General features: G+C 46.2%; 1 protein-coding gene across 1 annotated transcript in view; it reads right to left on the bottom strand.

Annotated features, from left to right (window-relative positions):
* The window catches only part of St8sia2 (ST8 alpha-N-acetyl-neuraminide alpha-2,8-sialyltransferase 2), a 74,288-nt gene that overhangs the window by 35,453 nt on the left and 12,608 nt on the right, over window positions 1–26,227 (bottom strand). Inside the window, exon 2 of the mRNA XM_087901302.1 lies at window positions 1,528–1,590. Within this exon, the coding sequence (XP_087757428.1) occupies window positions 1,528–1,590 (63 nt within the window). The remainder of the gene's footprint in view (window positions 1–1,527; window positions 1,591–26,227) is intronic.

Genomic DNA, 26,227 nt, shown 5'->3' with positions numbered 1-26,227 from the left:
GGACAGAAGAGGGCATCAGATCTCATTTCAGATGGTTGTGAACCATCATATGGTTGCTGGGAATTGAACTCAGGACGTTTGGAAGAGCGGACAATGCTCTTAACCACTGAGCCATCTCTCCAGCCCCACTTTCAACTCTTGAACTTTGCCCTCAGTCACCAATCTTTGAAGCTATCATCCAGTGACAGTGGCAAACGTCTACTGAATATCTTGGTCATCTCAGGAGATAGGCTATGTAGAGCCTTAGAGTCAGTAGTTCAAAGCTGCCGCTTTATCAATGTTTGAAAGGTGAATGTGCTTGCCCGAAACCCTACCTAGAGAACCCAGGGTTTGAATCCAGGGCTGCCTGGTTTCTGCCTAGTTCTCAGACTCAATCTGGCAGTGTCTCTTCACGTTACCATGGAGACCTGGGTCTTGGGGACAGGGTCACCTTTCTCCAAAAGTGGGCATCTTTTCATGGTAGAACAGAGAGAAGTATAGGACATATGACTTTCTTTATTTCTGCTGTATTTACATGTTAGCCAAAAGATTCATTTCGTTTGAAGTGCCATATGGTTGAGGCCACTAGCACCGTAGAGGCGATGAGGTCAAGGGTAGAGGGAATAGTTTCTCAAGCCATTTATGCAAGGTCAAAATCAGACATACTTTACAGATCGGGTACGGTCAAAAGACCTAAAAAAACACGGAAGAGTAAATAATGAAACTGAGTGTGGTGGCCTCTGGCTGTTATGAACCTCTCATTCCCAACAGCAGCAAAACAGGACGTGGAGGAAGTAACAGAAGAACTTCAGTTTGAACAGTAGCCTCTGTTCATGTCAAACATCTTGGCGCTTGCCTCCCTGCTCCTTCTACGTGGGTTTTGAGACAGAGGTTCGAGCTACGGTGCACTCATCATTTTGTGGAGAATGGAGAAGGGGAAGCAAGGGGTATCTGCAGCACGCCTTGCAGAGTGCTTGCACGGTTCCCTGCACCAGTCTCCCCACCAGCTGGGGACTGTCCCAAAGACTTCCAGTCCCACAGTGTTAAGAGTGTGCTTCTAGAATTGAGACTGCAATCCCACAATTAGAGTTAACATTACTTAGCTGACTTCCTACATATTTTAAGATGCCTCAGCAAAGTTCTTGAATGCTTTATCCCCATCTCAACCTCCCAGACAAGCCATCAACTACAGTGAAATTGGATTAAAGTCCTGGCTTGCTTCCGGGGCTCCACTGCTCAGCAAAAATGAGGGTTCTAAGAAAGTGGGTGGGAGTTCAAGCTCGACGAAGTGGGTGGGCTCTTTGCCAGAAGGTAACTTGTGCCCACCTGTGTTTCCCATCTCTGTAGCCTCGCTAGCCCCATGGACCATTTCATGTGATCTCCCGCTGACAGCTCCCCCCTCGAAAGTGATTAAGGAAATGCAAAACCAAAGTGAAATGAAACAGATCTATTTGCTAAGTAAGAAGAGCACCAGCCAGCAAAGAGGAGAGGCAGATTAATAGCTGCCTTACAGCAAAAACAAATGAACACAAAATCTAATTTACAAACCTATTAGATTTGCTATGTAAGCTGTTCACAGCTGATCTGATTGTACCTCTGCCTCCAGAATTCCTGCAAGACAAAGGAAATGCATTATTTATCAGCGCAGCTCTTCCTTGCAAAGCCCTCTTCAATCACCAGGAGACCCCAGAGCTCACCTGGGGGACCCCAGAAAGATGACAACATCTGACTCGGGACTTTTCATAATGGGCCATGTCTTGTTCTCTGCCATAGCCCAGGAATCTGCTGGGATATTTGGGTCTCTTAGATCCTCCCATCTCCCAGATGAATGCTTCCAACTGAGACACCCATTTGAGATTGGCAAGAGACCGCTTTGGAGACGTCTCCCTCGGCTAATCCACGTGGATGACATGATTCAGCATAACGTGTCATTGGCACCAGCTAACTCAGCAGCGCTCACTCCCATCATCCCTTGCTTTCACTCATGGGTAGTGGGATGTTTTTCCTCACATTCACCGGAAACAGAAGCCACCAGAAATTCAACAGAGGCAGCAGCACTAACTCGGCAGTGCCTCTAACCAAATGCGGCAGTGGTCTATTTTGTCGTGATTAGTGTTACTGTGTAGTATGGATGGGACAAGAGGCAGGTGGGCAATGGAGGGGGTCCTTTGTCCTGGGGAACAGGCTCTTGAAAAGCTCAAGACTTTAGGTTAAGCTTGAGTGAGTGTTCTTGGCGCCCCACTCTGTGCCCGTGCTGTAGAAAAGTTCTACACAAGGCTAACTATTTTTCTTTATTAAAAATTTCCCCCCGATTTGTAACATGAGGGGGCTGGCTTGTTGGGGTATCTGTCCCTCCCAGTACCCTACAACCGGCAAGCCCCAAAGGAAAATCACACACAGGACTCCATAAGCTTATAAACTGATTGGCCCATTAGGTCAGGCTTCTTGTTAACTCTTATAACTTATGTTACCCCATTATCCTTATCTACATTAGCCACATGGCTCTGTACCTTTCTCAGCCGGGCAAGTTACATGCTGCCTCTTCGGTGGTCTGCGCAGGAATGGCGAGGGAGCTTCCTGCTTCCCAGAATTCTCCTGTTCTCATTGCATCACCTCTACTTCCTGTCTGGTTTTCCCGCCTATACTTCCTGCCTGGCCAATCAGAGTTTTATTAAAATACATGATTGACAGACTACAGATAATTCTCCCACACCACCGATTTATAGGCGATGCGAGTAAGAAGGTATTTTGAATTTTACTTGTATGCTGAAGTTCTACTGAACCCTTCAAAGAAGGGGTTAGTATACAGCAAAGAAAAAAATTAACATCCCAGGGGAAGCTTTGTATTGGGGGAAACTGTCATTAAATGAGAAGTCTTTGGGAAGAAGTTATAGCAAAGCAGCACACTGGATTTATACAGATATCATCATATGTATATACATGTGTATACATACGTACATATATATGCATAAATATATGTATATATATAGTATTTTTTTGATCTGTTGAAATGCAGTTTCAACATTACTGACTAATAGTCATTAGTTTACTGTTTCGTAGTCAGATAATTGGAGGTGGCATGAGGGTCTCTAGGATGTCCCCACCCTCAAGTTCTACCCCTCCAAGCCTAGTTCTTTATGACACAGAGTAACATCACACTTAACTCTCATTTATTGTCTAGTATTTAATTGATTTGGTTTTACAGTCTTTCCATTCTCTTCAGAAGGCAGAGCTCTTGCCCTTCCGACTGGGATTCTGAACCCCTCACAGGTCCCAGTTCTGAACCACAGCCTGGTTGACCCTAAGGGCTTCCTTCGGCGTGGTGTCCCCAGCGACCACTGTCCACTTGCACCCCCTCTCAGACCCGAGCCATCAAAGCAGCTCTCCTTGTAGAATGGAAGAGCTGCGGGGCTGGGTAGTAAGTCAAACATGATATTTAAAAGTGCAGTAATAGTTCAAGACTAGAAAAAGGTTAATGAAACTGAAGAGATTGTCTAGCAATACTGCGTGCATAAGAACTGATACATGATTTTTAAAGCATTTTCAAAGGGAAATTAAGTAAATGGTTTGGAATAATTGACTAACAATCTTGGAAGAAATAAAGAGCACCTTCCTGTGGATAGCAAAGCAAACTTTAAATGGGTTTAGCTGGTTTTCCTAGTTCACATCCGGTTGCTGAGACAAAACATTGGCCCAAACCAATGAAGGTGGAAAAAAAGATTTATTTCTTCTCACAGCCCCCAGGTAAGTCAAGGCAGGAACTGAAGCAGAGGCCATGGAGGAACTCTGCCCACTGGCTTGCTCAGCCTGCTTTCTTATGTAACTCAGGACCACCTACCAGTCCAGGGCAGCACTGTGCACAATGAGTTGGGCCCTCCGTTCCATCATTAATCAAGAAATGTACCACAAGCTTGCCCACATATCAGTCTGATGGAGGCTCTTCTCAATTGATGTCCCTTCTTCCTGGGGACTCTGGTTCATATTAAGTTGACAAAACACTAGCCAGCATGCAAATGTTCCCCAAACCAGTAACTCTTATATCTCTATAACCAATTTCCTTTGTCATCTAGGGTACCATTTATTTAAATTTTAAAATGGATTCCTCTTTAAAAATGCACCTTTGTCCTAAACAAGACCACCCAAAAACCAGAGGTATGAAGTTGGAGCCATGTGCTTATTCACAAAACCCACAGAACCATGGCTAGGAAAGTATTTATCCGAAGAACTCCTCAAATCATCTCACATCACCATGGGGAATAGTGGGGATACTTGCATCTCCCTCTGGGAATGACCAGACAAAAGAGGAAAATGCTTTGAAGGAAAAGCAATCATGAATTTGGAAGGACACGTGGCAGGCAGGGTCCACCAGGAGTTGAGCAGGGAGCAGAGAACATATTGTACCCACGTATGAAAGTACCAACAAAAGAAAGGTGAGAAATGGGTTAAAAAAATGGCGGTGTATTTATGAAGTGTTTGATGAGGGCCCAGGAGTATACGTGAAGGGTAAGATGAGATAATAGATTCTGGAGAATGTTCTGCCTTCATCAGAATCTAAAACGCTGATTATTTAAAAGGCAAACCCAGTTCACGGGGGCTTCCATAAAACTTACAAGGGCTCCAGGTGAGGTGAAGGCTGCAACTGATTTAACTTTTAAAAATTATTCATTCAACAAAAATATTTGAATAGCATCATAGCTGGGTTGCTGGCAAAGCTGAACACATACAGTTCCCGCCCTCACGAAGTACAGGGATACCACAAGGGCTCTTCATTTTCCACCCCTCTTCTTCTTAAGTTCCCAGTTTACCACTGACTTCAAACACACACACACACACACACACACACACACACACACACACACACACACACACAGAGAGAGAGAGAGAGAGAGAGAGAGAGAGAGAGAGAGAGAGAGGATGCTTTATGTTCATGGATCCTACATCTGTGGATTCAAGCAATTTAGGATAAAAAAATGCCTGAAAAATTTTGTGTCAGACAGGTGGTGGTGGTGCCTTTAATCCCAGCACTCAGGAGGCAGAGGCAAGTAGATCTCTGAGTCTGAGAGCGACTTGGTTTACAGAGTGAGTTCCAGGACAGCCAGGACTGTTACACAGAGAAACCCTGTTGAGAGAGAGAGAGAGAGAGAGAGAGAGAGAGAGAGAGAGAGAGAGAGAAAGATTGTGCTTACTGAAGCTGAACAAACATTTTTCTTTTCTTGTTGGTACCCAAACACTACACCATAGCACTTATAGTGTATTAGAAATTAACAGTAACAAATCCAAAGTATAAAAAAGGATGTTCATAGGTCACAGGCAAATACAGCACCACTTTATATAAAGGATTCGAACACTTGTGGAATTTAGTAGCCGTGGGAGAGTCCTCCAGTCAATTACTGAAGACTGAGTGTGTCCATCATGCCCATTGTGATGCCTTGATATATGTGTATATACACATGTATATATGTATATGTATATATGCATACATTGTGAAATTAATAAGATAATTCCCATACCTATTACCTCATATAGTTGTCGTTTTTGTTGTTATAAGAACACAGAAGACCAACATGACAGCAGTTTTTAAGAATACATTATTGTTGTTATTATAATTATTCGAGCAAAGTTCCGCCATGTTGCCCAGGTGGATTTGGATTTGCCATCCTTCTGCATCGGCCTCCTGAATAGCTGGGATTATAGGTGTGAGACATTGCGTTTGGCTACTTGTGGTATTATCTGTGGGTCACTGTGCTACAAAACAGAGCTTCAGATCGCCTCACTGATCTTTGTGCCTTAGACCAACATCTCCCTCCTCTCTTCCCAGCCCCTGATTGACAGGTTTCGAGGGACCAAACACTTTACCAACACCAGCTCTCAGCCTTTCTCCTTTTCTACCTCAGGCTAGGTCCCAGAGAACATGGAATCCTGCAGACTTTGGCTATTAAATCCCTGTACTTTCCCTTATCAATCCTTCCTCTAGCTCAGGGCTTCCTATCCCCAACACTCCCGACATTCAGGCAGGACAGCTTTTTGTCGGTGAGGCTAGGAATGAGAAGCTATCTCTATATTATATCCCTGACTTTTTTTTTTTGACAAAGTCTCACTATGTATCCTTGGCTGTCATGAGACTCATTACATAGACCAGGCTGACCTTGAACTCACAGAGACCCATTTGCCTCTGTTTCAGTCTCTGTTGGGATTACAGGCATGCATCACCATGCCCAGCTCCACCCTTGACTTCTGCCTACTGCCTTCAAACAGTAGACTTCTTCCTCATCTCCAAGGTGTGACAATCAAAAATGTCTCCAACTATCACCAGCATCCCCGGGATGTGGGGCAGAGACTTGCTGTTGGTCCAGAACCCGTGTCATGACTATCATTTTCAGTCTAGTGTCTCCCAGGCAACCAGATCATTCATCGTGCTTCTATGCTCACCCCCAAGCCCAATATCTGCGCCTCCCTCAGAGCTACCCGGGCTTTGCTTTCTCAGCCACTCTTTTCTTCTCCCTAGAAAGCAGCTGCTTCTTTCTCAGCACCTTTTCCCATTCTGACCCCTCCTCTTGCAGCTGAGCGGCCGAGGTCGGAGTCTTTGTCCCGGTTTCCGCTTCCTTGCCTTCTGCACCCACTGTAGTGTGTGTTCCGTAAGGATGAACAGTCACCTTGTATTTTATTGTCCATGTTCTGATGTTTTGACATTTGGGTCTTGCTGTCTCTGCAGATAGCACCCCTCCTAAGGCTAACTGACCCTGCAGATAACCAAGGCTTGTATGGTCATGTGCCCTTCAGGTACCAGCCAGCCATGGCATGACCCACTTGCCTTCACCTCATTTACGGAGGTCCCACTAGAAGTCATTATTCCTTTGTGCAATGACCCTAAGAGCAGATACGAGAATGCCAGGACCGAATACTATACCCTACAACCTGCAGACATTATTCACCCTGGCCTGCTCACCAGCCTTGCCCATCTCCTCCTTACAGAAACCTCACTAAAGGCTCTTGCCAATCTATTCCTCTTACTGTGGCTCCCGGCTTACCAAGTCTTTTCTGTGTGCCCAGTGGTGTGGCATGTGTGCCCTCTCCCCGTGGGAAATATTACCATGAAAAGCTAAACAGTGTGAGAGCCTGTCCTGTTCAGTCCCGCAGCTCATAGAGTGCCTTGCCCCAGAACTTGGTGAATAAGTTAGACTTCAACGGTGAGATGCTTATCCCAGAATTCTGCACGTCTGATCATACACCTTCATTATACCCTTTTAAGACACTGTGTTGCCATAATCCCTAGGGCAGGGCATCACTCCCAGGGAGTCTGAAGGTATCCAGCTTTAGAAGGAAGCACACAAACTGATGAGGGGTTTGTTTTCATTTTATGATATTTTGCCTCAGATGTTATTAAAAATAAACTAATACTTGCTTAGTTAAGGGAAAAAAACCATGATGATCGAGCGAAAAATTTGCTAAAAGTAATTCACAAAGTGAATTACAAGACCACAGATGCTTAGTTTACCTAAAATCAACAACAACCACCACCCTCGAGAAAGTACTTTGCGTATCACAAAGCCTCAAAACCAAGCCCGAATATCAACAATAGCAAGTGTCCGTTTGATCCTTCTACAGTAGTCTCAGAATGTTGACACAGTTTGACCACTTGGAAGTTTTCCAGTTTAGGAAGTGTTTCCTGCCACAGCTGTGATGTCCTCTGGTAGAGTACAGGTGACTAAGACAAGACAGAGAGATGGCAGGCTAGCAGGGCACAACAAAACCACCTGCCGTTGGATCCGTTCTGCTGAAAGCAACTAGGAAGCACACCAAGAGGAATTTCTGCTCAGCTTCTGCATCAGAACCCAATTATTTAACACTATTTATTGATTTGTGAGACAGGGTCTCACACAGTCTAGGCTAGCCTTGAACTCCTAACCGAGGTTATCTTGAATTCCTCATCCTCCCGCTTCTACCTCTTGAGTTTGGGATTACAGGGGTGCCCTACACACCCAGTTTCTGTAGTACTAGTGACAGAACCCAGGGCTTCATGCTTGTTAGCAAATACTCTGCCCTCTAAATGACAATCCCAGACTGCAAGTTCTTAAATTGTGTGTTAACTGTTGTTTTCCCCTATAGACAAGTCACAGACGTATCCGTTAGTGGGGCACAATGTGCTGTTCTGGTATGCGAACATCAGGCGCCGTTGTTTATACTCAAGGTCATGCCCAGTGTCTATCTATGTTAGAATTTCCCGCATTTGCAGTTCCTCACCAGAGAATTGGGCTCGGAAAGTGAACTTTCAGGCGCTGACAGCTTTAATTAAGAGTCTGGACCCAACTTAAACAGTTGATTAATCTTGAGAGTAGAAGATTAAACTGAAGAGCCATTCCTGAATTTGTAGATGCTTCACATTGTTGGGAGGGTACTGAGTTCCTTTTTCCAATTCCTACATGAAACCCACTGAGCTCCTACCTGCTAGCTCCCAGGGGTACACCAACATATGGTCGGAAAGCGGTGAGGGAAGGGACAATTTGGAATTAGTCAGGTGAGCAGTCCTGGGGTACCTACTGAGGGTCAAGCAAGGGTTTTGATTTAAGGACGCCCTTTCCTCTATATACCTGACACTCACCATTTTCGTCATTTGCAGCAGCAGCGCAGGGATATTAAAGCACTAATTAGGTTATTGCCCATCAGTATCCATCCCCGGAACATCTTATCCCAAAGAGAAACTACAGTCAATAAGCAATCCTCACCGTTCCCATAGCTTTGATTCCATGGTCTGTCTTTAACAGTCTTATGGATCTGTCTATCCTAGATATTTCAGGTGGGTAGAATCACACAACATCTGGCTTCTTGGACTTCATGTCATGCCTTCAAAGTTTATTCACTTACCAGCGTGCCATGGAGACCTGGCATTTGATGATGGAGGTCTGGCAGGCAGGACAACACAAAGATGTGCTGTATGGGGACAGTCCCACCTTCCATGTTTGTGGCTTGATCAGGAGCAGAGGTCCTACATGCTGACCCATCTGTGATGGTTCAGGGACACCATTGCCCAGAACTTTTTGAATTAGTTGCCAAAAATTAGCTGCCTGTCTGTCTTCTGAAAGGTTGGATATCCTTGCTCACATGAGCAAGGGACCCCCGACTGATTGATTCAGTACAGGTCCTGAACAAAAAGTTAGCAGACATAATGACTTTGCTTACTCTGAGTGGGAAGAGGTTCGTGTGTGCTTGCCTGGAGCTTTTGTAGTTTGGTTTGGGGTGGTATGTTAGGGTTTCTATTGCTGTGAGGAGACACCATGACACGGCAACTCTTATAAAGGAAAACATTTTTATTGAAGTGCTGGTTTACAGTTTCAGAGGTTTAGTTCATCAACATGGTGGGGAACATGGCGGGGAGCAAGGCATTTGTTGCAGAAGAAGTTGATACATGTTGATATACAGAAAACGGGAAGCAGACTGTCTCACTGGGCATGGCTTAAGCATATACAAGACCTAAAACCTGCCTCCACAGTGACCACATCCTCCAATGAGACCACATTTACTCTAACAAGGTCACAACTCCTAATAGTGCCACTCCCTTTGGGGGCCATTTTCTTTCAAACCATCACCAACGATCACATCAAGAAGAACACCTCCATTGGGATATGGCTTGGACCAGGGAAGACTTTGCTCTAAGTATCCCATCCCAGTAATCTTGGCCCAAGGCATCTTCAGTGATCACCATTGGAGAATCCTTGATGAAGGGTGTGTGCCTGTCAACAAGCTAGACTACAGTGACATATCTGTTGGCATCATCAGGAGACCAGAAGTTCAAGGTCATCCTTCCCAAACTCTAAGACGTGGAAGCAAGCTCTCACGTCCTTCCCTTCACTGCCTTAAAAGTGGAACTGGGGAGATGGCTCAGTGGGTAAAACTCTTGGTACACAGCCATAAGGATCCCCAGAACACACATAGAGCCAAATGCAGTACTGCATATCTGTAATCTCAGGGCTTCTACTGAGAGACAGGAGGTAGAGATTGGAGGAGCACGTAAGCCGGCTAGCCCAGCATAAGGAATGGTGAACAAGGAACTCAATCTCAAACAAGCTGGAAGGCGAGGACCAACACCTGGGATGGCCCTTTGATCTTCACAGGTGCTCTAGGGTACAGGAGTGGCCAGACCCACCCTATAGTTGGCTTTTCCAATCACATTCCAAGTCACTTCCAAGGTTTTGTATCCTCTAGGGTATGAGTCAGTTAAGATTTCCTTTAAAGAGTCAGACAGTAAGTATTTTAGGCTTTATGAGCCAAGAGGAAAAATTAAAGATATGCACACCCTTCAGCAATAAGAGAGAAAAAAATTTCCACAAATGTTTTATTGATGACATTAAAAAATATAATAATTCAGCGGAATTTTTTTACTCAAACGTTCCATCAGTCTGCTGTTGAGAAGAACGTAATTCTTCTGGGGGGTGGGGCAGGATGGATAAGGTTTTGCTTAATTAAAAGTTACTGTTCCTGCCTTTGTAGGCCTCATTCTCCTACACTCTTTCCATGATCCTCGGAGATCCTTTGTCTTTCCTCTGTGAACTCATGTCATTTTAATCTTTCTTTTGGAACTTAGGATCTGCCCTTCCAGTAATTTTCTGATGGGGGAAGCCATAGATGGGAGATTCTTCTCCATCCCGCTGGTCCATCTGGATGGTTTCTCTCCATCCACCCGGTCCCTGCAGTCACTTATGAAATAACCACTCTGAGGCTTAATATCAGTTACAATTGTTTGGCCAATGCCTTAGTCTTCTTACTGGCTAGCTCTCTCGTATACATTAACCCATTTCTATTATTCTGTGTATCACCACGTGGCTGTGGCTTACTAGTAATGCCCTGGCAAGTTACTCCTTTGGGGGCTTGATGGAATCTCTCTGACTCTGCCTTCTCTCTTTCCCTATCTTTGTTTCGATTTCCCACCTAGGTATATTCTGCCTGGCCATTGACTGAATCATCTTTACTCATTAACTAGTAATAGAATCACATAGTCACAGAATACAGAAGGACAAGGACATCCCACATCAGGAAACAAGCTAGAGGAGCAAGCTCTGAGGTGAAATTCCAAGTGTCTGATTTCTCCATGAACTAGTCATTAGCTGTTTGATCTTAGATCATCCCTTGACTATCTAGAAGCTTCTATGTGCTTGTATGTCTATAGATTGAGTAACAGTATCTGGTTGGTATGACTGTTGAAAAGGTTATGTGATCTACTGCAAAGATCCTCCAAACGCAGAACACACTGCAAACCATTGAACATGAATGTTGTTATTTGACTCTTTTCCATTCTTGACCTAAGGACCATGTGGTGGTTTGGATAAGAAGGGCCCCATAGCCTTGTATATTTGAATACTTAGCCATCAGGGAGTGGCACTACTTTAGAAGGATCAGGAAATGTGGCCTTGTTGGAAGAAGTGTGTCACTGGGGGTGGGCTTTGAGGTTTCAAGAGACCAAGACAGGCCCAGTGGCTTTCTCTTTTCCTACTGCCTGAGGATACAGATGCAGAACTCTCATCCATGGCTCCAGCACCATGTCTGCCTATGTGCCACCACGACAGTAATAGACTAAACCTCTGAAACTGTAATCAAGCCCCAGTTAAATCCTTTCTCTTGTAAGAGTCGCCTTATTTATGGTGTCTCTTCACAGCAATAGAACAGTGACTACGGCAGAAATTGGTACCAGGGAGCTGGCCAGATTTGACCTGCTGGCTATAGAATGTTGGTGATCCCTATTGAAGGATGCAAGATGCTCCTGATAGTCTCGGAGACATCATCGCCACATTTCCCCCTGAGGATTTCCTTATGTTTATATGTGGCATTCACAGGTCTAACATAGGTTGTGAACTCCTGCAAGGCCAGCTCCTCACCAGTGCAGAACCATCACAATCATGCTGGAATTGCTTGGTGGTCATTTCAGGAGGTAGATCAACAGTGTGAGACGTTCCTCCCAACTGCTTCAGCTTCACAGGAGGCGACACATCTCGTCCTTGGTGTTGCCCATGCAGACTGGCAGCTTCTCTCACGGCTGGTTCTCAGGTCGGGAATAACAGTTTTACAATGTGCTTGCCAGTATTTGAGACTCCTTTTCTATATATCGAGCCTTATTTTTGTAGTGGACTATTTAAACTACATAGACAGGGAGGCTCCACAGGACACAGAAAAGCTGGAATGTGTGTAGGTGTCACACTGACAGTGTTACTTCTGTGCCAGTTGATGTCTCTGGCACTGGGCTTCCAAGAGCGTGGTTGAAGCCGAAGTTAACTCAGCTAACGAGGCTGGCTGTCTTCTGTGCCCTTCAGCTCTCCTTCCCTGCGTCTCCACATTCCCCTTGCCATCCTGTCTTCTATTTTAAATACTAGCTTGATTTGATTTATACATTTGCTTTGATTTCAGCCAACTTTTTTTCCCTTGTCAATCAGTTTCCCTTGCTGTACAAAAAGGTACCAGCTCACTTCTTGCTCTCCCCTCCGCTTCAGTTCAGAAAACATCCCTGGGAACCCAGAGCTTTGATTATGCTCCAGCCAATTTCCCCAGACTTTATATAAAAAGTACTTCTAGGCATCTGCACATCAAAATGCAAGTAAACAAGCCTCTTGGATGCCAGCATGCCACACCAGGCTTATTCCGGGTCTTTCCTCTTTCTTCCCTCTAGCCAGGGGGAGACAGTGTGATTTATCACCCCAGCCAGAGTGATTCCAGAGCAAATGGAGGCGCGGACCTGAGAAGATGCATAAACTGGGGTTACCGATTCATGTTGGACTCAACCTCCAAATTCTTAAAGGAGACAGACTTTATACGCCACTAACTAAAATAGTGCTGTACTCTACAGTCCCTGCGGTTCCAAGACCCAGATAACAGCACTTAAAACTCAAAGGTGGAGGCATCTATATTAACAAATGAGCTGACACTGGTGAAGAGTGGGAAAGGCTTATAAAAACATTCTATTTTTACCTACATGTGTGCATGTACTAGTGATGGAGGAGGGTTATCTGTCTATTGTTACTTTCATTGGTTAATAAAGAGACTGCCTTGGCCTTTTTGATAGGCCAGCCCTTAGGTGGGTGGAGTAGACAGAACAGAATTGTGGGAGAAAGAAAGCAGAGGCAGGCAGTCGCCATGACTCTCCTCTCCGAGACAGTCACAGGTTAGAGTCCTCCCGGTAAGCCACCATCTCGTGGTGCTACACAGATTATTAAAAATGGGTTAATCAAGATGTGAGAGTTAGCCAATAAGAGGCTGAAACTAATGGACCAAGCAGTGTTTAAAAGAATACAGTTTCCATGTAATTATTTCGGGGTAAAGCTAGCTGGGTGGCTGGACGCAGCCCGCCGCTCCTTTTACATACTAGTATGCACATCCACATGCCCGTGGGTGTCCACTCAGGCCAGAAGAGGGCACTGAATCCCCAGGAACTGCAGTGACAGGCTGTGGGTGACCTACTGTGAGTGAGGGGAACCAAACTCTGGTCCTCTCTGAGAATCAGAAATGCTCTTTAAGTATCAGGCCATCCCTGTAGCCCCTTTGCTTTTAAATGGAAGGCGTTGTTGTGGTTGGACTACAAAGTGTCTTCCATGTGTTCTGTCCTGTGGTCCCCAAATGGGGACACTGTTATGGCAGGTGTGGAACCTTTGGGAGGTGGAGCCTGATGAGAGGAAGTGGGTCACTGGGAGGAGGGTCTTGAGGTTTATAGTCTGCTTGCTGTTTGATGATAGGGAAGGCAATGGGACCAGCTGCCTCCTGCTCCCAAGCCTTCCCCACCCTGAGAGGTTGTATCTCTTTTACTGTGGGCCAAAATAAACCCTGCCCCACTCAAGTTGCTCTGGCTGTATATTGAGTCACAGCAGCAAGAGCAACCAACATGGTATTCATAGCTACAAAGCTTTTTCTGAGTTCATACATCCCGATTCCCTACAAGTCAGGTAGCCCCCTGCCTTCCTGTTCTAGCCTATTTGCAGCAAGGTACTCTCTACACTCAGTTCTCAGCGCCCCCACCATCGACCATGGCCAAACAAAGGTCTGGGGTCCTGCCCATGCCAGTATTTTCATAGGAAGCCCACTTCCTGCATATCCAGTGTGTTCTAGGAAGGGCTGGGCAATGGAGAGATGAGTTGAAACAGTTGCAGGTGCCCCTCTTCTCCAGACAAGGCTCAGCTTCCTAGAGCAGGGATTGGGGGGGGGGAAGGATGGAGACCTCAGAGTCCTCCCATGTTCTTCTACCTGCATCCACCGGGCATGCTCTGGTCTAGGGCTTCGTGTTAGCTGTGCCTTCACCCTGGGCTGTTTGCTCCGGGGTGAGCCCCATGGACCACTTCCCCACCTTGAAGTCTGTGTGCAGATGTCCTCTGTGTAGCAAAGCCTTTCCTGACCACTGTTTAAAATGGCACGGACTTTCTCTGTGCCCCCACTGTGCTTCTCCTTACTCCCCATCACCACACCCGCTTATTAAAGGCACTGTCTCCCTCTACAGTGGTAGCCCCATGACGGGAGCATGTCTGCCTTAATATTGCCACCCCCCAGTGGTGTTGGGTACATTGCCTCCAGGGTTCAATTAATATTCATTAATGGAAGAACTCCACCTCCCACCTTTCTCGTGTTACAACAGAGGAACCAGCTGTCTCCTTATCCAAAGCCAGTGATCTATCTATGCTCTGAATCGCATCCCTTCTGCCTTGAGGCTCTCTAGTCACTGTCCCTTCCGTCCTCCATGAACTCAACAATTCCCACTAGCTGCATAATTTGATATGTACCCCAGAGCTGTTGTAAGTCAGGCTACGTTCCACAAATCTTACCTTACCTCACCGCTGCCTGCCTATAGCCCTTGAGGGAGGAACGGACATCCATTTGTACAGAAGAGGACTCCATGCCCAGGCACAGGGAACATGAGACTAGCATCAGAGCCACACAGTAAGTGAGGACTCAGGATTTGAACCTCGTTGAAGAGCTCAGCACTGAATTACCATCCATGCTTCAGGCTTGCCCACACCCTTCCGCTCTCATTTCGATATAGATTCACTTAATCTTGCCTTAAACTTAAACGGCGCTTACTTCCATATTCCCTTCAGCCAATTCTATATTTCTTCCTATCACTTTGTGAAGATTCTCAAAGTCTCCTCTATATTAGCCGTCTCTTCCTTTCCACCCCATTCTCTCGCTCTAATCTCTCATACTTCTATTCAAAGAATTCTTGTAGGACCACCTAGCAACAGCATTTCTCAGTCCATATCTGTCTTGGTGTGCATGTTATTGCTATGATAAACACCATGATCAAAGGCAACTTGGGGAGGAAAGGGATGACTTTGATCACAGTTTATAGTCCACCATGAAGGAAGCTGGGGCAGGAACCTGGAGGCAGGGACTGAAGCAGAAACCATGGAGGGGTGCTGCTTACTGGCTTGCTCGTCATGGCTTACTCTGCCTGCTTTCCTATACAACCCAGGACCACCTGCCCAGGTGTGGCACCACCCACGGTGGGCAGGGCTCTTCCACATCAATCATTAATCAAGAAAAGGCCCCTGCAGACTTACCCACAGACACTGCTTGGGACATTTCAGTTGAGGCTTCCCTTCACAGGTGACTCTGGCTTATGACAAGTTGACAAAAACTGACTAGTGTGCCATTTTACTCGGCCTCCAGCAGTGCTTGCTAGCAGTAGCTGCTGCTGTCTTCCAGGATAGAATATTGGGGGTTTCCTGGGTGCAATTCTTACCCTCTGCCTGGCTCAGTGGGTAGCCCTGAACAGACGCTCCCTCCCCTAGAAGACACATGAAAAACATCCTCCATGGGCACACCCTGGAGGAAGCTTGCTATTAGGAAGAGACATGAAGCATTATTGCAAGGAACGGGGTCCTTTAGAGTTCACAGGACATCTTTATCACTCCTTCTGGTTCAGAGATGTAGTATTTTAAATTGTTTCCTTTTAACGCCTTAAGGTTCTATCTGCAATGGCATAAAATCCCTCCTTGACACTTTTTGGTGCCCAGGCAGATGGTGTCCACATTCTTGAATTTCAGTTTTTCTTTATATTCACACCCAAGCAGATTTTGCTTAGAATTACCCATCATTTCTTTTTTCACAAAATTTGAATTTATATTTCCAAACACAAACATTGTTTAAAAAAAAGTATGTAGGTATGCATAGTCTTCCCTTCAGAGCAAGTGGTCTCCTTCCCACTACCAAAGTTCCCTCCCCAAGAGTCATTTCTTCACTATCCCAGGTGACAGTTCTTGTCCCATTTGACCATGTGGACAAAATGCTGCCTAGAAGGACATGAAGCTCCCTGGAGCCATTAAAAATGATCAGGCTTCATGTGTGGAGTCTTACCCCATGCCAGACATGGTACCAGAAATATGGTATGCTCAATTCCCTATTTCTCACTATTTTAGAAATAGGATACCCAAAGTTCCAAAAAGCTTCAGGATTTGCCCACGATCACCCAGTGAATAACCCCAGATCAAGGGGTTTCAGGACGTCACCCACGTGCAGCCAGATTCCATGCATCTGTGAAAAGGTGCCTTGTACCTACCTTTTGTTGACTGTGGGTAAGGATTGAGTGTGCAGTCCCAGGGATGCTAGCGAATTTAGAAGAAGCAAAGGTTATTCCACAAACCTCAGTGGGAGAACTAAGCAGACGGTTCAGGAAAATATTCCTACTTGCATTACACTGATCGGTAAGTGTGGTCCAGTCATTGCAGGCTACGCTTGGAAATGGTTTGCTATGAAAGCACACTCCCATCTATGACCCAGTTGTTTTGCATCCATTATTGACAGCCCTTCGACTGCTTTAACCTTGGCTGTCATTCCCCTCTCTTTTATTGTAGAGGAAACGTACTACTGCAGAACCCTAACCAGAAAGTCGACAGCCCTGAAAACTCATTTCATTCATGTCATAGGGTGTGGACAAATCCATGCTCTTTAAAGAGGAGCAGACCGCCTGTCTGACGTGCCACACTTTGCTCTTGAACCTGCCGGGCGGCTACTTGAAAGGCCTCCATGTTCAACCAGGCTTTCTTCTTCTTCTTTTGTTCCTTTCTTGATGGCCTTGCATTCAGACGCAGCAGCGTCCCTATTAACGTCAGCTGCTGCCTTTTCATGACAGAATTTCTAGACGACACCCGGACAGGGAAGACTTTGAAGGTGCTTTTCTTCTGGGGGCTTTGATGTGTCTCCTTGTGACCCTGCCTGGTCCTAGGACAATGGCCATTCCCTCTTCCCAAGCAGCAATGCTGGTCAACACTCAGGAAATCTTACTGTTAGCTGGAAAGAGGTGCAGTGGGACCACTGGGTAGGGGCCGGGAGCTCTAGCTCCCCATGGCTTCTGCTCTTACAGCCCTGAATCTTTCTTGGTCTTGATATCCTTTTATGTAAGTCAGGTCTTACAGGGTTTAAATAGCAACCCCTGTGAATGTGTGTTGCAGTGTTATTGAAGGTGGTAGCCACTGTCCTTCAGAACAGAATAAACCAGATATTATTGCTTGCTGAGCTTAAGAAGTCTCTTGGGACTGCTGTGCTGTTTTTCTGTAGTGCAATCCATGAGGGTGCCATTAGAAGCCATGAAGGAAGGAAAAGAGAGTTAGCCATAGTAAGATCAAGCTTTCTAATGTTCTATGGCCTCCTCAGATGTGAAGCTGGGCTCCATCCAGACGGAAGGGCTGCTGGAGATGATTTTTGTGCATTTTCTTTCCTTCACGTAGGACACACATTTGAATGTCACATGCCCATAGTTCATGGGACTGTGCAAGACAAAACCCTTGTGTAGAGAGACCTGATCCCACCTTGAGTAGACACAGACTGGGCACAAGCCAAGTGTAATGGCTGGTGTTGTCAACTCAGCCAAAACGAGAAAGACCTGGGTGAAGGGTGTTTGCTTGTGCAGGGTTATCTTTGATTAATCCAAGTGAGAAGACCTACCTGCCGTGAGTGGTGTCATTCCCTGACTGGCATTCTGGATTGTTTAAATGGAGAAAGGGGACTGAGTGGAAGCTTGCATTCATTAGTCTCCTTTGATTACCAGGGCACTGTGATCAGCTGTCTGAATCTCCTGTGGCCTTGAATTCCTAGTTGTGGGAGACGGTAGACGGTAACTTTAACTGTGAGCCGAAGCAACCTCCTCCATAAAGTTGCCTTTGTCAAGAGAATTTAACAATGGCAATAGGGGAAGGAAAGGAAGACACCAAGTGTCTGCATTGCCCACGAACCAAGTGAGACTCTGAAACATCCCAGACACCAGTCTCAGCTGTGGCAATACTTTCTCTGGTTTTTCCAGAAACTTCTTTTTCCCCATTTGCTCCCAGTCTTGTCTGGATATTAGGGATATTAGAATGGCCCACGCACTAACCCCCAACTTCCTCTGTCTTCCTCTAAGTTGCCCGATTCACCCTACAATTTCAATCCTACGTTCAGACTCGTTGATTGTCGTGGCTGCTTCCTATACAGGCCTGACATCTGATAGACTTCTCCCCTAGATCTCTCCCTCAGGGAAGGACAACCCTGCCTGGTTCATTCAAAGTCAGGGCAGCATCTCCAACTCCCCCATCTCTCCCCATGATGCTTCCCCTTCCAAGTTCCATCACCTTTGGATTTCAGCTCACCCCTCAAAGTGAGAGGAGCTGCTGGTGCCCCCATCATTGTGATAGACATCTCTCCCAGGCACACAGTCTGCCAGGTCTTCCCCGGGAGGGCATGGTTTCTATGACGCAGAGCTCAGCTGCTTCTCTGCCCCCTGTAAACTTTTCAGGATTCCTTCATGGGCACCACCAGCTTTCAACATCAGGTTCAGATTACTGAGTACAAGATCCTTTCTGAGCTGCCCTCTGCCCCAGTCTTCTGTTTTCCATTCCTTCTAACTCTGCCAGGCAACACAAGGGTGTCCTGGAGTGTGGGAGCTGGATCATATGGCTGTACCTTTGAATATCAAGTTCTCTCCCAGAAATGCCTTATTCTGTTTGTGTGTGTGTGTGTGTGTGTGTGTGTGTGTGTGTACTGAATTTAACATTTATAAATGACCAGTGTCAGATGGTCTAAATATGCATTTGGAGACTTGTATTATGTTGAACCTTTTTCTTTTCTTTTCTTTTCTTTCTTTCTTTCTTTCTTTCTTTCTTTCTTTCTTTCTTTCTTTCTTTTCTTCTTCTTCTTCTTCTTTTTCTTCTTCTTCTTCTTCTTCTTCTTCTTCTTCTTCTTCTTCTTCTTCTTCTTCTTCTCCTCCTCCTTCTCCTCCTCCTCCTCCTCCTCCTCCTCCTCCTCCTCCTCCTCCTCCTCCTCCTCTCTCTCTCTCTCTCTCTCTCTCTCTCTGATAGGGTCTCTTATAGCCCAGGTTGGTTATAAACTCTATGTAGCAGGGGATGACTTTGAATTCCTAGCCCTCCTGCCTCTACTTCTTGAGGGAGGGCTTCACTATAGGCGTGTGACATTACACCTCACACCTGGTTTTCTGAGGCGATAGGGATGGACTAAGTATTTTGAGTAAGTTACAAATGCCCTCTACCCCATCTTACATTTAAGCTTTGAAAACTCAGAGACCCATCTTTTAAATGAAACAGAGTCTAGTCAGAGGCTCATCTGGCTTCTTTTGAACCTTCTGGGGATCTGGCCGCACTGATTACCACTGCAGTAATTGCAGCAGTGGTAACCTCTGGTTGGTAGGTCTCTGTGGTGTTTGCTAATAAAGTCAAGCTTTAGGAGGGAGCTCAGCCTTGAGGGCTTCTGGGGTATGACCACTCGTCTGCTGCTCCCATCAGCGTCCTTCAGGGTCCCCAAGGCTCTGGGAGGTACTGGGCTTGAAGAAAACTTCTCTGTCCTAGCGTCCTCCTGACTGAGTCCTTACTGCCTTGCGAGACGTCATGGGCATGCTCAGTGTGGAAAGCAGGAACTCCAGCCATGTTGGTTTAGAGATCAGAAAGTGGCTTTCTGCGAGATTGGTCACTGTTGCTCACAGCAGGTAGAGGTCATGTGGGAACAGCTCTGAGAGAACAGGAGCCTCCAGGGCTATGACCACATGGATGTTAATACCACATGGATGTTAATACCATGTATCTGAGCGAGGACTGGAGGAAGACTTCACTTTGACAGTTAAGGAGAGTCAAAACAAAACAAAGAAATAAAACACTACCAAAAAAAAAAAAAAACCAAAAACCAAAAAACAAGCCACACAGCCCAAGCCATTGTCATGGGTGGGCTTCCGTTATAAGTTCTCCTCTCTCGCCCCATCACAATCCTCCAAGGTGAGTGTTCCCATTGCTTCCATTACACAGAGAGAAGTTGAGTATCGTATTCATCCTGACTAGGTTTCACTGTTAATTTGACACAGCCCAGAGTCATCTGAAGGCATCTCAGTTGAGGGATTGCCCAGAGCAGCCTGGCCTGTGATCATGGCTCTGAGAGACTATCTCCAATGAGGACTGACACGGGAGGGCCCAGTTCAGCTAACTTCTTCATATAACCCAGACCCACCTGCTAGGGTTGGCGTTGCCCACAGTGAACTGTGGTTCCCTGGTAGAGTACCTGCCCTGACTTCCTTCAGTGACGGGCTGCCCCCCAGCAAATGTAAGCTAAGTATACCCTCATCTTCCAGAGTTACTTTCAGTAGGAGTGTTTTATCATGGCAAAAGAAAAGCAAACTCGGACACTATCCAGTGATTGACAGCCAAGGAAGGAGCAAGAGGCAGGATTTGAACTGGGCTCTCTAAAAGACTCTCTAAATGATCAGAGCCTGAACTAAGTTAAAGCTGAGTCAGTATGAGCACACTGAAGAGGTATCAGAGGGCGAGACGAGGCAGTCACTGTTCCTGGTCACTGTACTCCAGACACATGGCAAAGCTCATTACGTAGAGTAAGAGGAGTGAAAAGCCATGTGGGGAAGGAGACGGTGTGCACTGGAGTGGGTTGCCCCTCTGACCCGACTCCTGTGTCTCTTCGTGGACTTTTGGCCCTTCGCTTTGGATGCCTCCAGCAGCTTCCAGAAGGAAGTTCAGGCTGGAAGGTTGTTTTCTGTTTTACACACCCACACTGAGAGTGACCAAGATGTAGTGAACAGTTACACACACACACACACACACACACACACACACACACACACACACAGAGAGAGAGAGAGAGAGAGAGAGAGAGAGAGAGAGAGAGAGACTCAAGCAAACATCCTTCTGGCCTTAGGCATGGAGCTGTAATTACCTACCCATGCCTTGGGTGCTACTGAGAACACACATAAGAAGCAGGGATGGAGGACACCTCAGTGAAGTGTGTGTTTGGAGTGGACTGGGAAGGGCTGTTTTCTAGAGGACTAGGAAAACCAGACTCCAAATGCACCCTGGGAAAGACTCACAGAAAAGGAATCTCTCAGTTTATTGACTAATAGCCCAGTCCAGCCTTGTGGCTCAGTGCATTCCAGTCTTCCCTTCTGTACGGAGTGTTTCTGTGCCCCCCCCCACCCCAGTACAAGCTCACTGCATTGACCCTCCCTGTCCTCTCTCCCTCCCTGCTGTTTAGCTCTACTTCATTTCAAGGTTGTGGCTCTGTCACGGGGCCTCTTGTGCTTTCTTTCTCTGCCCTCACGACTTTATTTTTAAACTTTGAAAATGATGTATCTGTGTGTATATGTGTGCGTGCATGCACACATGTGTGTGCATGTGTATATGTGTATGCATATGTATATGTGTATGCGTGCACGTATGTGTGTGCATGCCTGTGTGTATGTGTATATGCATGGTGTATATGTGTGCATGCATGTGTGTGTGTGTGTGTGTGTGTGCGCGTGTGTGTATGCTGTCTTCCAAGGTCCCAGGGTTCTCCCTCTTCCCTCCTGCCTCCCATTGCACGGTAGGAGTGTTGGGCCTGCAGTTGCCAAGCTTCCTGTGCTGCTCTTGTTTCATTCTGTTGCTATGACAAGCACCATGACCAAGGACAACATAGAGAAGGAAAGGATTTATTTGGCTTACACTTCTGGGACACAGTCCGTCACTGAGGGAAGTCGGGGCAGGAACTCAAGCAGGAACTTGAAGCAGAAACATGGAGGGATGCTACTTGCTGGTTAACTCTGTGGCTCACTCACAGGCTCATGCTTAGTTAGCTAGTCTTGTTTTTTTTTCTCACATAGCCTGGGATCACCTCCTCAAGGAATGATGTGAGTGACAGGGGCCTGGTCCTTCTGTATTAATAAACAATTAACATTCCCCCAACTCCCGACATGCTCACAAGTCAACTTGATCTAAAAACTATTCTTTGGTCAAGGCTTTCCTCTCAGATCAAGACTTTCCAGTCAGATAACCCTAGGCTGTGTCAAACTGACAACTGAAATCTAAGTAGACATATGAGTTCTGAGGATTTGATCTCAGGTCCTTACACTTGCCTGGCAAGGCTTCTTCCACTGAGCCATCTCCTCAGCCTGGCTTCTTTGGAAATTCACTTGTTTATTTGTAGACTGTATCCCTTCTTCTATCTCCTGCTTTCTCCTTCCTTTTCAAACCCCTGGCAAGGTCAGTCTGCTGTCTGAAGAATCTCATTCCACCTGACCACGCGAAGCAAAGCAGTCTCTCAAAGTCACCACGCTTGATGATGACCCAACCCGAGGGCCCTGGGCACCCTCATCTTTAAAGGGTGCATATACTGGCAGCAAGCTTCCCTTGGTCTCTTGTCCTGTCCTCCCTCCTTGGCTACTCTGCCCTTTGACCTCTGCCACCTGGCTTCTGCTCCGACTCTCCAAGTGAGGACAAAGACCAAGGCTTATTTCTGGAGCTTTTGCTACGATAGAGGTTCATCAACACTATGGCTTTCATGAAAAATTGCTTTAGTCTCAGTCCCAATTGCTCTTCAAAATGCAAACCAATCAACTCCTGGTTCTTACCACTTAGGAGACTCTGGACAAGTCATTCAAATCTTATAATTGCTGCAATAACAATAATAGCAATAATAAGGTGGTCTCCTATGTCCCTCTTTGCCCTAATAGCTTGTGAACTGATTTTTTTCTGGCTATTTCGCAGGTGTCATTGCCCTTTGTTCTGGTTCACCCAGTTTCATGACCACAGAGATGGATAACTCTGTCTAAAACGATCAGGTGCGAAACCAAAGACCAAACCCACCCAAGAGTCATACAGAACAGCTTCCTTTCTCCATGCCTAAGCCACCCCATTTGTTTGGATTATCCTCTAACTCTTCCTGTCTTTGCATGGACATCAACCCCAGGTAGACCCTTCATGCTGTGGCTCCCTTTGGTAGTGTGTGTGGTCCTCTCAGCCCCTTTACTCTCTGTGCCCCCTAGTAAACTGCTTCTAGTTGGCATAGTCTTTTTTCAAAGCACTCAGGGGTCCATGGTGGTTCTTTTTTCTTTAAGACTCTTTTGAAGCATATGGACCCTGTGTCTGTCATCTGAAGGGGTTCACAGAGCACCTCAGACCCACTAGAGATTCTCTAGGGCTTCTGACACCTCAACTTATATCAGAGACCTCTAACTTCCTCCAAATCAAATAATCCTTTAAAATTATTTATTTATTTTAGCACAGGAACATTTGCCACCCAGGTCAGGGGTTGCAACTAGACTGATTACAGACCACAAGCACAGGCCTTACGCAATGATGACTTTTCCTGATTACCAAATGAGGAAGGCTTCCCAAATCACCAAATTTAGCTATGTGTAGTGGGAGCTTTCCTGTGTCTAATTACACACACTCATGCACTTCTCTGAAATGTGGTATGTTGACCCTTATTTATCAAGAATGCCAATCCTACTGTAATACAGTGTTTTCCCTGGTGACCCTGAGTGGTGGTGGGAATACGAGACGATGGACCCCCAGTTTGCAAATCTCTGAAGATGTTTCTCTGAGATGAGAAAGTGTCCCGTGCCATAGTTGGCATGGTGCAGACACTGTAGCCAGTTTGGCTTTCTTTTTCCTTGGGTGACCCCCCACCCTTCTACCTTCCACCTTTCTATGTGTAGCAGGTAGGAAGTGAAGATAGATCAGAATCTATCTACGGCACCATTCCAGCCTACGGGGTAAAACATTTAGACACATAACAAAGGACTTAGCTACCTCCAGGGAGTCTAAACCCTGTTTCAGGGAAGGTGTCTATGACGGTCACCCAATCCTGAGGATACAGAACTAGGGAAAACCCATGACTTTATCTAGACAGAATTGTACGGATAGGGAAACCAGCCCTGAGAAGCAAGGACCTGCCACTGAGGCAGCCTGTGAGTCTACAGCCAGAATTCAGAACTCTAAAGGCTCCTCTTCGCTTTGTCACACAAGACGTCTGCTCAGCTAGATCACAGTTTACTTGAGCCCCTCATCTGGGCTGTGTCCAATTCTGCATGCCACTAGCATCTAGCACAGAACTTAGAAGTCCCTGGGTGCAGTGGGCCATGTGTACAGTGCACACAAAACTGTGTGATGACATCACAAAGCTTGTGGAACTGTCACAGAAAGCAGGTAGCTGGGGGGAAGGGGGTGACCCCAGGAAATCCCCTTATTTCTTCCAGGAGTAAGGAGAGTGCCCATGGGAGGCTGCTGTGTGCACACTTGGTCAGAAATAGACGGCTTTTTGTTTCTTCTTCTTCCTTTTCCCCCCAAAAGACAGGCTTGGGGTACATTGTCCTCACTGGTTTCTCTGAGATGCTGCCTTTGAAAAATAGTCACTGAACCTATACAGAGCCATGCGCTGGGTCCATAGAGACGAGCTAACACAGACATGGACTCCTTCCCTCATGGAAAATGATCTAGTGGGAGATGAAAGAATAAAAAAGAACAAGAATAAAAATAGACCACCCCTCATGCAGATGAAGCGAGGCTAATCCCTACCTGCTTCTAAGAAAATAAAAACAACACTGCACAATGAGACTTGGATGAAGTCTAAAAAATATCTAAACCCCAACACGCTTCACTCTGTTTTATCTCAATAGATCTCAGTTCCCAAATATCTGAGCTTCAAAAGGCAAGATTAGATACCATTAAGCCAGCCTGGCCAGCATTGATTTAAAAACCCTCTTCTATGCCTCAGGATTGAGGAGGTTGTGGACCTCTGTTAATCTTCTTGTTATCAGCTGGATCTCAGCCTGCCAGGAGCCAGCATGCTTGATTCCCAATTCTGGCCACATCCCTCCAATCTTCTGGTTTCTCTATATGACAGTCGTGTGGAACCATGAAGCAGCCAGTTAGGAATACTAACTTCAACCGTGGGCTGATCTTTCTTTGCAAAACTGGGAGTGAGTAGGTTTAATATGTTAATAAGACAGAAGTCAACGTATGTATGAGTTAGCTTTGTTGTGTTGTGAACAAAATATCTAACAAACAAAGAAGGAAAGATTTATTTTGCTCACTCTCTCAGAGGGTTCTGTCAACAGCTTGGCACAGGTGCTTATGCAGAATCTCATGGCAGTGCTAACATAGTGAAGAGCCTCTTCTCTTCAGGGTGGACAGGAAGCAGATAGTGAGGAAGGGACTGGACGCCGGGTAGACCCGTCAAAGGCATGTCCCCGGTGACCTGCTTTTTCCAGGTAGACTGTACCTCCTAAGGTTTCTGGTACCTCCCCAAATAGTGCCACCAGCTGAGACAGAGCGTGTTGGGGGCATCTCACGTTCAAAAAGTAATGGTGACTTTCATATCAGATGGCAGAAGAGCACCATGTAATACCTCGCAGGTTTCCTCTTCACTGGTAGCACAAAGAGGTATTTAAAGGATCCCAGAATGTATTAGACAGGGTCTTTCTGGGCCTTCCTCGGGGAATTAGCTCCCTTCCCTTTCTTTCTCTGCCTTCCCTCTTCGTTTCTGGGCATTCTCTAGTAGGCACTGGATGGATCAGGACCTGGAAGGTCACCACAGCACAGATCTGAAATGGTCCTGTCTCTTGGTGAGCTCCTGAGTAGCAGCCATGAAAACTACCACACAATAGATATGAAGTGGAACCCAAGAGAGGCAGGGCATTCCTAAAGAATGGCAGCCGGCGTTGGCCTGGTAGTGATGCAGAGAGAGGAAGGTCTTCTCGAACCTAACTCATCCTGACCTTCCGCTTATCCAGATGGTACTGCCTGGAAGGTGATGGTGCTTGGAGGTTGCATGAGTGTGCCAATAAGCACACCCCCCCCCCCACACACCACTATTTAAATCACCTGCATGATTGTTTCCTGGGTACTTCCTCAAGTACAGTGAGTGGATCATTTCTGTAGCCAGGGATCTTTCTGGGGAATTAACTCACTCTGTATAGAAGTGCCTCAAAGAGTTGTTTTGGCTTTGCTGCCTTTGGGGTGCTTAATGGAACAGGGAAGAA

Source organism: Myodes glareolus, chromosome 24 (assembly GCF_982192425.1).
Source record: "Myodes glareolus chromosome 24, mMyoGla1.1, whole genome shotgun sequence".
Lineage (NCBI taxonomy): Eukaryota > Metazoa > Chordata > Mammalia > Rodentia > Cricetidae > Myodes > Myodes glareolus.
Note: the sequence above shows the minus strand (reverse complement) of the source record. Positions and strands in the feature narration are given on the sequence as shown.